Source organism: Epinephelus lanceolatus, chromosome 23, assembly GCF_041903045.1.
Source record: "Epinephelus lanceolatus isolate andai-2023 chromosome 23, ASM4190304v1, whole genome shotgun sequence".
Classification (NCBI taxonomy): Eukaryota; Metazoa; Chordata; class Actinopteri; order Perciformes; family Serranidae; genus Epinephelus; species Epinephelus lanceolatus.
In genome coordinates, this window is record NC_135756.1 from 22,242,038 (window position 1) to 22,255,839 (window position 13,802).

Here is a 13,802-nt window from a genome sequence, read left to right on the forward strand (position 1 = left end):
GCGTCTTTTCTTTGGGCTCTTATCATATCAAATGCCAGAAGAAGTCATGCCGGCTCAAACCCTCACTCCAAATGTCAACACATGCACGGGTCAGCCCCTAACATTTGCTGAGAGCAGCCGCGCTGTACATCTGAAAGGTACATTATGCCGCTTCCTCCGTCCTTCTTCTCTCTTTTATCTGTTCCCCTCTTCCCTCTTCTCGGCGTCTTTTCCTGCTGTCACACTGAATGCAGCTTTATAGCCTCCCGGGCGTTTGAATGTTGAGCTATGAGATACTTTAGATAAGAATCGTCCTTTTTGCAAGGATTTGCTTCAACTACATTTCTGATTGAGATGGCGAAGATCGTTTAGAAGCTCCTAGATTGCTGTGATTCATACGTGATAATGGCTTTTCAGAGACACTTACTGAGTTTAGAGTATGAATGTTGTCTGATTGACGTCTTTGCCTTCGCAGCAGAACAAAAGCCTTATATATCTGTGTGTTTATCTTGGTAAAAATATATATGGATTTTTTTCCTTTCTTTGAAGTTGTATGAAACGCCGACGTGCCGCTTCTCCACTTCATCTACCTCTCTAGAGATAAATCCCTGCAACATTTTATCATTATCACAGTCTTTTCCTCCCTCTTGCACGCTCATATTCTTTGCCTTCACCACATAATATTTGGGATTTGTGGAACGACCCTTTTACAGAGTGTGCTGAACCCTGATTGTGTGCATGAGTGGATACAGAGAGACAATTTCCCTCTCGACATAATAGTCCAATATATCAGTGGTTTTCTTTGGCTAAGTTATTCTGGTTCTGGTATTAGAAGACAGCACTTTAAAGTTTTGGTTTGCTGTCAGAAATGCAGCAGTTAGCCATGCGGTCTAAGTGTATGTTAATGTGTGAACTAATGATGAGATTTTTGACAGAATATCTGCTCTTTTAACTGATCAGAGGCAAAATATTAGATTTTTTTTACTTGTTACAGCACTATCTGTTACACTCAGGGTGAGAGTTAAATGCTAAATGTAAATGTTAGGTTATTTTAAGCAGAAGAATCTGAAAAAAGAGCCTTGACATTTTCCCCAGTGTTTAATTTTAATGAACTAAACCACCTGATGCTTGCTGGCAAATAGCTCAACATAAACTAAACGCTTGGGGAACCTCATTGCACCCTATCTCTGTAACAAATGCCAAAAGAATTTAAGCCAAAAACCTAAAACAAAACACGTGGTGATGTAGTTTCTGTGATCATAATTTTATTCCTCACTCCATGTATCCCCTCCCTCCCTCCGTCTCCAGGTACATGTTGGGTCTGTCGGTGCTCCCCGCCGTGCTCCAGTTCATGGGATTCCTGTTCCTGCCCGAGAGCCCTCGCTGGTTAATCCAGCGTGGGCTGACCCAGAAGGCCCGCCGTGTGCTCAGTCAGATCCGAGGCAACCAGAATATTGATGAAGAGTACGATAGCATCAAGAACAGCATTGATGAGGAGGAGGACAGCGGAGGAGGTAAGGGGGGGTGAGAGGAGGGAGGATTGGAGCAAGAGAGCAACATAGGCATTTTGTTTTAGCAATTTTTATGCTTATCCTTATCTTTATTGAAGGTCACTTACAGATGTTTGAGGAAGGCCTTTTATCTTACTGGCATAGCAAACTGCATTAATTAATGCTGCTCTTGCCTGTGCGTGGATGTGAAGGTACAGTAAACAATTAACGATCAACCGCTTGCATGGATCACAAAGCTTGGGACAGAGTCAGTACGATACAAATGCTGTGAAAATAATTCACCTTTAGTAATACGATAGTCTGTTTTGGGTCTTTTCATGCATGACAACATATGGAGACTTTTTGGTTATGGTACTTTGCCTTGCAGAAACAGGTCTGCTTCCAGCTGGTGCTGCATGCACACTGAAATCATGACGGGAGAATAGAGTCATTTTCTTTCCATGAATAATGTAGTGTCCTCAAAGCTTATACTGTAGCTGCTAGTGATGGAGACAGGAAATGAGTGCACACAGGGAAAGCACCTGTGTGTGACCGGCTCACCCTTTTTCCCCTTCAAGAACAGCAGCCTTGTGGGTAACCTGTGAGGGTATGGCATGTACCTCACTGTATATGGAGGGAAGCAGCTCTTTCAGGGTGTCATGGTGAAGACGGCAGGCAGCAAAAAGTTATGATGGTCAGAAGAATTCAGTGTCTAGATAAGTTCACGGCTACTGTTCAACCTCATGAGAAGGCCATGTTTGTTGTTTGTGGTGAAGAGTGCAATAAAGCCATTGTTAGTTAACGGCGCCTGAACGCCTCGCCATCCTTCCTTCTGCAGAGTGGTCCAGACCGCTAGAAGCCAGTTACCAGCTAGTAAGGAGCCAAGCTTAATTTTTGTTAATAAGACAGCTTGGACCCGGTAAGCTGTCATTGAGAGAGGTAACGTGGTTGAAACCACCTCGTCATGTGGATTGATAATGCCCAGTCATGTAATGCCCACGTAACTAAACAGCTGTGCTGTATTTTGAAATAGTCAGTACAGTTCAGTAATTAGCGAAGCTTTCTGCCTCATCTGCATGAGAAATAAAGAAAAAAAATTTGATAAGGCAGTCCCTTGAAAGTCGAAGTTTTGAATCATTAGTTGGTGACGCCTCAGTCGAGTGAGATTCTTCAACTCCAGCAGTCTTTTTTTGTTTTATGTTTTGCCAATCAGTGCACTTTTGACGATGTTTCAGTCCCCCAATTTAGCTGCAGAGTGACACCCGCCCCCCCCCTTACCTTCACACTGCTGGTACAGGCAGCTGCAGACCCAGACCCAGGGTGAGTTTAAGGGTGCTCTCACACCTGTCCTGTTTGGTTTGGTTCAATCAAACTCAAGTTAGTTTGCCCCCTAAGTGCGGTTCGTTTGGGCAGGTGTGAACAGAGCAGTCACACTTGTTTGTGGTGAGAACGTGTTCCGACCTCGATCCGAACCAACTGCAGTCACATTACGCATTGTTTGGGTTAAACATGAGCATGTTACAGTCCTGGAGGATTATTAATGTGCACCTCCTCCTGTACTGCCTTAATATGCACATTCAGCACATCCAGTGCATCAAAACATTGTTTTCTAGTTGGAGCCATGCCTCGTTTTCAAACTGTATGGTTTGACTAAAATGAACAATGACAGCAATATAGTCCACAATGAGCAGCGCTAAAATCAACCTGCGTAGTTGTCCCTCCATTGTGACATTAGAAAGTGTCACATTTATCTTGCAAGTGTACTCTTCTTCAACGTTTTGTTTACTTCCTGGATTTTTCCCGCATGGAAATTCTGACCAATCAAGAGCAGCTTTCTCACACAAGGCATTTGATCTGATCTGCTTGTAAATGCTGCTGTGAGAACATGAACCAAGTCTAGGCAATTATGCAACTTTGTAACAAAATTAGTCCCTGATTCAGACCAAAGCAAGACAACTCTAGGTCTGAAAGCACCCTGAGTGAGTAAAAGAGGCTTTGCTCAGTCAGAACAGTTTAAACCCTGTTTTAAACTCTCCAACTCTGTATGTGGAAAAAAAGTAATAGTCGAATATTTGTATTGAACAGCCAAATCTGATGTCAAAAAGCTGTTGTCCAACAATGTTTGGACTAATACCCAGGTATCGTAGCTCAGGTGTGTTGAATGGTGTCACACAGCTTCTACATTTTACAAAGAAATTAGAGCAAAGTGTTGGTAGGTCAGTGTAAATGAGGTGTAACAAAATTAAAACTGCATTATCACCTATAAGGGTGACAACGCCTCTGACGCACAAGCTTTTAAGGCATTCCATTAGTGCTGCAGGTCAGAGGTCACTCATCATCTTTACACAGGCTCTCTTAGGGAGCCCAACAATAGGTGACCTCCTCCAGTGAAAAGGCACACAGAGCTGTGGGAGTAAAAGGATGATTGGAAAAACATGTTTGAAAGGGACTGGCTAATTCCTGGGCTCATGTTATTAACACCTCGCAGATGATCGAGTCACAACCCTGAGCCTTGAAGGCAGCAGCCTTCTTTTCAGTCACTTTGATGTCCTCCTCAGCGAGCGAGGCTGATTAGACAGTTCATGCTCCCCTCCTGCTGTGTGATGAGGTCCTTCCTACTGAAGCAACAATAAGTCATTCAGCTGCTCCGCTGCATTCCCTTGACTCCTGGGGCGATGATAGCGACCTGCCAAATCAGTGTGAGCGGCAGTGTGGGATCTTTTCTCTTGATTTTCTGTTGACATGGTTTGAGTTTCTCTTTTGTCCATCTGCTCATCCATGCTGGCTTTTAGTGCTCAGGGTGTCTTTGTAGTTCCTCTCTTCCCGTACAACAGTGAATGTGTCCTCACCCAGCAGCAGATGTTAAGAGCAGTATGTTGTTGAAGCTTTCGTGGACTGGATGTACAGCTACAGTGTTGAATCAAGGCTCGGTTCTGAAATAATCTGACAGATTGGGTCAAATCTTGAAAATGGGTTGTTGAAAATAATGCAAAAGAACATTCTAATATTGGATTAGGCCACATTAATCCAGTTTTGGTTTGGATCTGGGTCAAACCTTCAGTATGTGCTGGTTAAAACTGTTTAGTTGGACTGGGATACCTTTGAGCCAAAAAAATCCCAGCAGAAGGTTGAAGTGAGGGTGGATTTCAGGAACAAAATGTATTAAAACTAATAGATTTATTTATATTTTGTACTTGATTTGTTTAACCTTCACAATGATAAAGTGGATAAAATAGACCATAGGCTGCCTACCACACTGGATTTACACTGGACCTTCAAATTTGTGTCGATACAATACGATACGATATGATACGATACAATACGATACGACGCGATATGACATAAAACGATACCACACAATACGATACGATACGATATGACACGATATGATGCAATACTATATGGTACGATGCGATATGATACAATGCGATATGATAGGATCCAATCCGTTGGTATACCTTGGCGAAATTCATCTTGGACTGGAGGTGTACAAGTATTGCTGCCTTACAATCATAGTCCAGAAGAAATGAAAAGCATACACCGTAAAAACATAAAAGCACACACTGCACATGGCAGTGTTTCACATCAGCCATTCATGTATCGCACACAACACCAACACACAGCCTAGATTTACGAAAAGACTGCAGCACTCCAGCAGTGAAATCAGCGCTGTAAATAGAGATCTCTGGTACAAAGGCAACCAAACAAAGTGAAGGAGGTCAGTGTAATGAAGTAGACAGAAAATACTTTCTTCTTCATGGTCAATTATTGTGTGAGCTGACCTTTGCTTGACCACTTGGATGCTGCTGTGTGATACGAGGCTTTGCCAATGTGAGCAGACAGTATTGAGCGCTGCTGTCAGAATGACGGCTGACTGAGCTTTATTAGCTAATATTGCTGTTTCATACCACTTGTGACAAAGATGAAATGGTCTTTATTTCAGAGGCTGCCTGTGTGGTACACTCCAATCTGATCCTGCAAATCTTTACCCGCCTCTAATCTCTTTTCAATCCTGGCTCAAACCAGTCCACATACACACATTCCTATTTACTCACATTTCATCCTTCTCTTTATCTACCATCTGTTTGTGCTTGTGTGTGTGAGAGAAGGCAAGACTGAAATACAATTAAATCCACAAAAGAGCGACATTATGCACATTCACATGCACAGAGCATATGGTGTCATAATTGCTGCAGTGATTTGAATTTGAATTCAGTCCCAAAAAACACTGACTTACACTGTTGCAACCTCCCAAACAGGACAAAAAACTAAAAGGAATAAAGCAACTGACATGCATACTTTTTTTAGCCTTTCCAAAACCATAAATGCAAGAGCACAAGTGTAAGGAATGGAAATACGTGGATTAAATTGATTATGTCAGCTTTAGGGTAAGCTGCAAATGTTAGCATGTAGGGCTAATTAGCTTACAACCTACAGTAGCAACCACATCCTGGACACTGCTAGATATGAGTGTAGATTTAGATTTGATGAACCAACCTCATCCAAATGTAAAATTACAAGTGAACATACTTATTGAAAAAACAAACAACAAAAGGTAAGGGGCTGTACACATGCCGTGAGTGTTGGAGATATCGGCTGCAGAGATGTCTGCCTGGTCTCCAATATAATGGAACTAGATGACACTCAGCTTGTGGTGCTCAAAACGCCAAAAAATACTTTTGAAAAACTCAGCAGCAATGTCTCTTTGCAGAAATCATGACCGAGTTACTCAGGATAATCCACAGACCTTATTGTGAGCAGTTTCATGTAGGAACTGTTGAGTTTTTACTAAACTACTCCTCGGGGCGGCATGGTGGTTCAGTGGTTAGCATTGTCGCCTCACAGCAAGAGGGTGAGGGAGCCCTTCTGTACGGAGTTTGTATGTTCTCCTTAGGTCAACTTAAGTTTTCTCCAGGTACTCTAGCTTCCTCCCACAGTCCAAAGACATGCAGGTTAATTGGTGACTCTAAATTGTCCGTAGGTGTGAATGTGAGTGTGAATGGTTGTCTCTATGTGTCAGCCCTGTGATAGTCTGGTGACCTGTCCAGGGTGTACCCTGCCTCTTGCCCAATGACAGCTGGGAAAGGCTCCATGGCTCCAATGAATAAACTACGCCTGCCAACCATATCACCTCGCAGAAGGAAGTGTGCATCTACTCATGTATGAGAGGCTTGGGCTGTTGACAGCGGGAGATGTAAACATTAATGGTGTCCTCTCTGACTAAGCTGTAATGTTAGCTAGCTCAATGGTGCTAGGTGAGCTAGCAGTAGATGCATTGAGTTTTTAAATGTATTTTTGGTGCTTCGAGCTCCACAAGCTGAGTGCCATCTAGTTCTATTATATTAGAGAGAAGGCAGACATCTCTATGGCCGCTATCTCCAACACTCAGCAACTCACACCAAAAAAAATTAGACTGATAAATAGCACTACAGGTAAGAGGACAAATATGTACTTTTTATTTTAAGATTAACTGTCCCTTTAAGACACTTCAACAAGATTCCCTTTGAAGAAAGTGTCAACTTGAGTTTTTCACAAACTCATTAAGCTAACGTTAGCTTAATTAGCCAGCTAGCTGGAGCTGATAAAATGACAGCATTTGTCAATTTAGTGAGCAAAACTGTTGCTGTGTTGTGTATTTAAACTGGGAAGCTGTTACTGTAAAGGCTGTCTGTCCAAAATAATGTTTCCCCCCTAGGACAACAATGCCCCCTCTTTTTTTTAAGCGAGTTAATGTATCCTACCTTTTTCTAAATTATAGACCTACAAAGACGGGCCATTCTATTTTAGTCTTTCTAATCTTTTCAGCAAAGGAGACCACATCCAGGAAGTATAATGATAATAGCTTTTAGGGTTTTTTTGTTGTTGTTTTCGGGACCTTGAGAGCTTAAAGCCTGTAAATGTTTTATCATTGTATCAGTGGTAAAAGACCAAATGGTTTTACAATGAGAGAATCATAGGATAAGCCCAAATGGCTTTAAATTTGGGGTATTTCATGATTCATTTAAAACTTTCTAGGCTGACTTTGGGTATTGCCACAACCTGCAGAGCTTGTTTTTTGAAGCAGAGTTGAGATTAAGTTGGAAATTACATATAGTTTCTACCCTCATAGCACATAAACTCTTAAACAAATTAATTTCCAGACATATTAGATAAGCTACAAGACATAGAAAATATGGTTATCTGTATCTAAAAATTTGCATGCAAATGTTTTTTTTTGTTTTATGTTTGTATAACTTTCTCTACTGGGTTATTGTTTGTCTCAGCATGTCTGCAATAAGCAGGGCAGGAGAGTAATGGAGGGAAAGAGAGTGGAGATAGAGTCGATTGAGAGGAGGGGACAAGTGGGCAAAAGGCTGAAAGAGGAGAGGAGAGGAGAGGAAATTGGATTCATCCTATGACTAATCAACCTTGACAACAGAGAACACCATGTCTCTGTGAGGAGTGGCATCCATGGGTCCCCTGAGTCCATGTGGCCCGCCGTGAAGAGGAGCCTGTATCTCGCAGAAACACACACAATCACACACTGATGTGTAAAAACTCACACTCACACAGGCTGCTGATTGTCCCTCTTGTAGAACTCAGTGTGCGTCCAGCAGTTTCCTTTTTTTATTTTAACTCCTGTAACTTGTCACGGCAGTCATCCTACTGTGCACGACCAGGAGCACAGCAGGCGGCCTCCTCACACTCCCTGCTCGTTATCCTGTAGTCGCCATTTAACACTTTGATTTAACTCAAAACATGACTAGTAGCCCCAATATAAAGACTTTTAAGAATGTTTTGGCTTCTCTGTAATTCCAATTATCATGGCAGAAAATTGAACAGTGTGTCTGGTTTTCCTTCGTCGCCAGTAAACTGCATCGTTCATTTGGCTTTGGTTAGAATGATGATGGACCTGGGAGATTAAATTGGCAGCGTGCCCACTGCACATTAATTGCAAACGTACCAAATGAGTTCTGTAATGACGGTCGCTTGCTACCGAACTCACTAACACACTGCACTAAAAACTTCACACTGGCTGGCTGTTTGTTCTTAAATGTGCATAAAATAGCTTGTACCCTCTGCAGCCCATTTGCCACAGGCTGATGCTGCTTGATTACCTAGAGTAGAATAACATGAGATGGATGTGTGGTTGTGATCTGGCTGTGAATTCAGTGGCATTTGGCAGTTCTCTATACTCTAACAATACCTCTTGAGATGCATTGTGTCATTTCCTGAGTCCTTAGTCACTCCATTTGTCCAACTATTGGATAGTACATACCAACAAACAAGCACAGAAGCTTAGAAAACACACCAAACAGGACAAATACTAAAGGATATGTGCATGTGCCGACTGTTGCAGTTTCTCCCGATAGTTTCCTACTGTTTCTATTTTTCACCACGTTAAGCTTTCTTAGTTCTTGAACATTTTTACTTGCATATTATTAAGCTGTACCCTCTTTTATTTCACAGTTCCCCCTCAGGGATCAATAAAGCCTTTCTGATTCTGATTTTTTTTCTGAATAAAAATGATTACCTTGACATTCATTTATGCTCATTATAATAGTGAACATTAGAAGCAATGGCAACTTAATTACAGAACAAAAATGCTTTGTTTGTTTTGGCATTTCAAGGTGCTGTATTAGATATTCAGAGCATTAATATAGAGGCAAACCACTTTGCTATATAAAAATATAGGGGAGTAATGGCTTCCTGAGCAGACAGTGAAGTCAGGGCACCGCTTTGTGTGTGTTATAATTTGAGCTTCTCTGTGGTTTGTTTCAGTAAGCCAGTCCATTCACGCATATATGCTAGTACATGTGTGTATTCCACTGGCTAGGTCAATGCCACAGCTTTGAACTGCGCTCAGGTTGCTTCAGGGTTAACAGTTAGCTCTGTTAGCACTGTTGTCATTGTTTAGCACTATTTGTGGAGTTAGCACTGTTAGCTGCTAGCCGCCAGCTAAGCCAACTCCATGTTGAGAACTGTGTCCAGACAGCTCATACAGTCTGAATTTCACATAGAGCCCCTTTAAAAACAGTAAATTAAGAGACTCATGCAGTACATCACATGTCAAAATGATGTGTATGACACAAACATTTCAAAGTAAACTATTGGAAGTAACATTTTAAGATACATTATTTGATTTGGGATTATTACGACACACCATATCAGCCTCAGCCTCAGGTATAGGTTGCATTTTCTGATACCCGATCCATCTATTTTGATGATATCAGGGCCGATATTCGATCCAGATATCGGATCGGTGCATCCCTAGAAAAAAAAACAAAACCTTGAGATGTACCATCTTGTTTTCGAGGGGGTCCTAACATTATTCAGAATCTCAACAAATGGTTGACCTTTGTGGTATCACTTTATTTGGATAGTCTGCGTACAGATAGTTTACAGATTATTTGTTGCATGTTAACAGCTTGGTAGTTGAGATTCAACAGTTCAACTGTTTTTCTTTTTTTTTTTAGGATATTTTTTGGGCAGTTTTGCCTATAATTGATAGGAAAGTCAAGTGTGAAAGGGAGAGAGAGAGAGAGAGAGAGAGAGAGAGAGGGAATGACATGCAGCAAAGGGCCACAGGCTGGAGTCGAGCTTTTTATTTCTGATACTAAAAAAAAAATGTTTGTAGTACCCTCAAAATACCTCTATTAACTGCATGTGTGGCGGTTCGAAGAAGCTCAAAATCAATTATGATATCAATGTGTTTTGTAAAACAACATGCAACAAAGATTTATTTTTAGTAAGTAACCGTCAAAGTTCTGCGTTCCTGGTCAACCTGCTCTTTTCTGCATGACCAGTCACTCAGCCCTCAGTCGGTAATTCTCCATCCACTAAGGTTTCCTGCACCTCCCTGCCACTCCTACCTGCCTACCAATTACCTGTCGACTCATTTCCTGCTCCTGCCTGCCCACTACACCCACCTCATCAAGGTGACTCAGTTCCCCTGTTCCTCGTTACTCGCAGCCAGTACATACATACCTTGGCCTCACAGACATTTGTTGCCAGATTGTTCTTCGCCACTCATGCAAGACTCTCCAGCACTTTATTCCGGACTGATTTCTCTTCGCTGACCTTGCCTGCCTCTGACCTGCCTGCTTCGTCTGATCCCTGATAAATGCATCAACCTTCTGCCCCTGACCACAAGACCTACTTCTGCATCCTTGGTTCTTGTTCATCTGTGGCTGCTTGGCATTTCCATCCAATGACAACAAGTGTTCCAGTCAGCTTACCTATGGTTTCCTGTGGCCCTGTGAGTACTTACCTGCTGGCTTCTTGATCCTTCACCTAGCCTCAATCTACCTTCTGCCTCCTCCCTTCTGGTTCTTCTACATGGTCTTAGTACTTACCTGGTTACGGATCTTATGCCTTCTCGACTACATCCCCTGCCTGCTCCTCCACGGTACTGTTGCCTGCTGTTGAACTGAACTGTGTTTGTTGCTGGGCTACCACCCCTGTTCACTTGCCTGCCTCTCGGCCCAGTTCGACTTGCCAAACTAGCTGGGCTGCCAAGGACTTTGTGGAGAGATTTTGCTGGAGTGTTTGACCGTATTGTGTGCTGTTTACTAGCCCTGCTCTGTACCTGCTGAGTAATCACAGTAAACATCATCACCAGCTGTTCCCGGTCTCTGTTGTGCTGCTTTTGGGTCCAAATACCACCCGTAACAGTCACAGCTTGTTGTATAGTATAGTATAAAACCAGCTCTGTATAGTATAAAATTCCTACTGAACTTCATTCATGTGAAACTTAAAGGTAGCAAGAGATTTTCATGTCTTTCTCAACTTTTATTTTGAAGGTATAATGCAGTCCAAGGGTCAGAATCATGTGTAAGTGTACGACCGCTTCCAGCAAGTTACTGCAGTCATGGCAAACTTCTATGTAAGACACTTTCAAGTTGTTTTATTTTGAAGGCTCACATTAATACAAGGAGGGTTTTGAAACTTTTAACAGGTACAACTTTGCGGAGAATCAGGCAGAAAGGGCAGACACTACATGACACAACATGATCTGACCTTTATAATGTGCTTCCACCTTTCAGCCGAACAGAAAACCAACATTTCTCGTGTCTCTTCTCATTCTCGTCAGTGTAGTTCTTAAATCACTGTGTTCGGTCTCAAGGTCCCTCGCTACTAAATTTAAAGTGAATCATCTGTTAATGTGTGACCGCCATCTGTGCCACATCATTTCATGCCTGCGCCACTAGTATGTTTGTAATTTTCACGCTCTTTTTAGGGCTGACGTATGACCTGGAGACCAGCTGTCGCCCTAGCAACCGGGCAGACAGATGGAGAGGACAGAGTGTTTGATAGACAGACAGATGGAAAATTTAAAGGAAGGTTCAAAACTATTTATTTGGTTTGTCTGTTTGGTAAAGCCTCCTGATTCACTCGGTCATGGTCAGGTGACGTCAAATACGCACCTCTCTGACCAAAAGCAGGTAGTTCTGGTTACCTGGTCACTACCATTTTCTAAAGTTCTGACTTAACCTTTGCGCTGTGCCTGGGAACGTTCTGAACATAGCCAAAAAATAAGAAAATACAGGCAGAGAGCTGAGTCTCTGGAGATGATTACACCGCCACCCACTGAGAGGGGGTCATGTTTGATGAAAGGGATTGCTTTTGTATGAGTCTATAGAACTGGTTCCCAACCTGGGGGTCCTGACCTCCACTAGGTGTTGAGAAAACTTCACAGGGGGCCCCAGTTCTTCTTGACTTAAAGGTGTGTAAGAAAACTTTTCAAAAGAAGTATAGGCCTATATCTCAATATTTAATTAAGTTCTGTGGAGAAAACTAAGTGAAATTGTTATTTTCTAAAGTATGGATTATTATTAAAGATTGCAACTTAACAGAAGTCACAGGACAAGGACACAGTGAAGAGCTGAACACGAGCTAGATTCACAATGCCTTCACACTCTGTTCAATAGCCTTGTTTTGCATCAGTAAAGTTTACAGTTAAAGCTGCCAAAGAGCTAACAGTACAATGGCCAAGTGTCAAGGAGATGAAAACACTGAATTTCTGTTGCAGTATTCGCTATTTGCTTTAACTGTACAGTTTATCACTTGTTCTGTACTCTTATTATTATGCATTAAATATAGTAAGATATATCCATAACATATGTCATAACATAACAGTTTACTCAATGATTTAAAAAAGGGTCCCTTAAGAAAAAAAGGTTGGGAACCACTGGTCTTCACATTGTTTTTTTTTTGTTACAAAAATCCTGCATAGTCTACCTTTAACTGAAAACTGTGGTGTGTTGAACACTGTGTTGTACTACACAAGTGCGCTGCCATTAAATACAGCAGGATTCAGTCACTGCTGATTGGGTAACACCTCTGACACAGATCAATGATCAATGATCAATGATCAATTATTGTGCATTAAATGCTAACTGAGAACATTAATAGTCATAATGATGTATAGACTTTAAAATAAACAAAAACAATAAAAACATCTATTACAGACTTGTTAATGCTCAATGTTAGATACATATATGGACGCATACAAATCTTTCTGTATGTACTTTGCTTTCATTTTGTCTGTATTCATGCATGTTTTCTAAAAGCTCGGGGATACGGACGAAATGAAGCAGTACCACCAGAAAACTCATGCGGGCAGTGGAGCATAGTTCAAGCGAGACATGACTGTAGGACTCTCTAAGACATTTTGAAAATGGCAGAACAGAAGAAATCAGTGATAGAGTGAAAAGAATTCTCCGTCCACATGTCGTGATGTATTTAACGGCCTCATAAACCACCACCGTCTACAAGGCTTCTTCTCTTCAGTGCTATCTAGTGGATATATGTATGACACCATAAAGGATACGTGTATGAGGGCAGTGATGGTTACAGCGTTTGAAATTAACATTTTTGTATGTAAAGGGAGTACAAATGAAACTCAGGCAGGAGGTTGCGGTTCTTCCATTAGGTACCGGCACATATTAAGGCGCTCTCAACCTCCCATGAGTAGGTAGTAGGTACTTGTTAATCTACCTTAGAAGTGTCTTAAAATTAGGATGCTTTTATGAAACACGTCTTTAGCTTAAGAGGGTTTGTATGATGAATTTTCCAATCTTTTTAACCTCAAGATGCTTTTGGGAGACAGGGCCCTGGATGAAAAAAAGCCCAAGTGATTCTGTCTCTGACACACTGAACAGTTAAACAAGCATTACTGTAATAAACATTAACGGTTGTGAGACAATGTGCAGGCCACAATGTGAGTTTAAAGAATAGCAGGCATTCCATCAATTTGTCTTTGTTGCCCTTTAGAGTACTCATTAAGTCTGCTGTTACACTGCAGCCATGGATCCTCAGAGGAGAAACCTGGTTCAGTCCTTCAACCCCATA

General features: G+C 41.7%; 1 protein-coding gene across 2 annotated transcripts in view; it reads left to right on the forward strand.

Annotated features, from left to right (window-relative positions):
• Window positions 1-13,802, forward strand: part of LOC117249380 (proton myo-inositol cotransporter-like) — a 111,932-nt gene that overhangs the window by 17,824 nt on the left and 80,306 nt on the right. For both annotated transcript variants that reach the window (XM_033615001.2, XM_033615002.2), the window contains one exon: window positions 1,288-1,493. In XM_033615001.2, coding sequence (XP_033470892.1) covers window positions 1,288-1,493 — 206 coding nt within the window. The remainder of the gene's footprint in view (window positions 1-1,287; window positions 1,494-13,802) is intronic.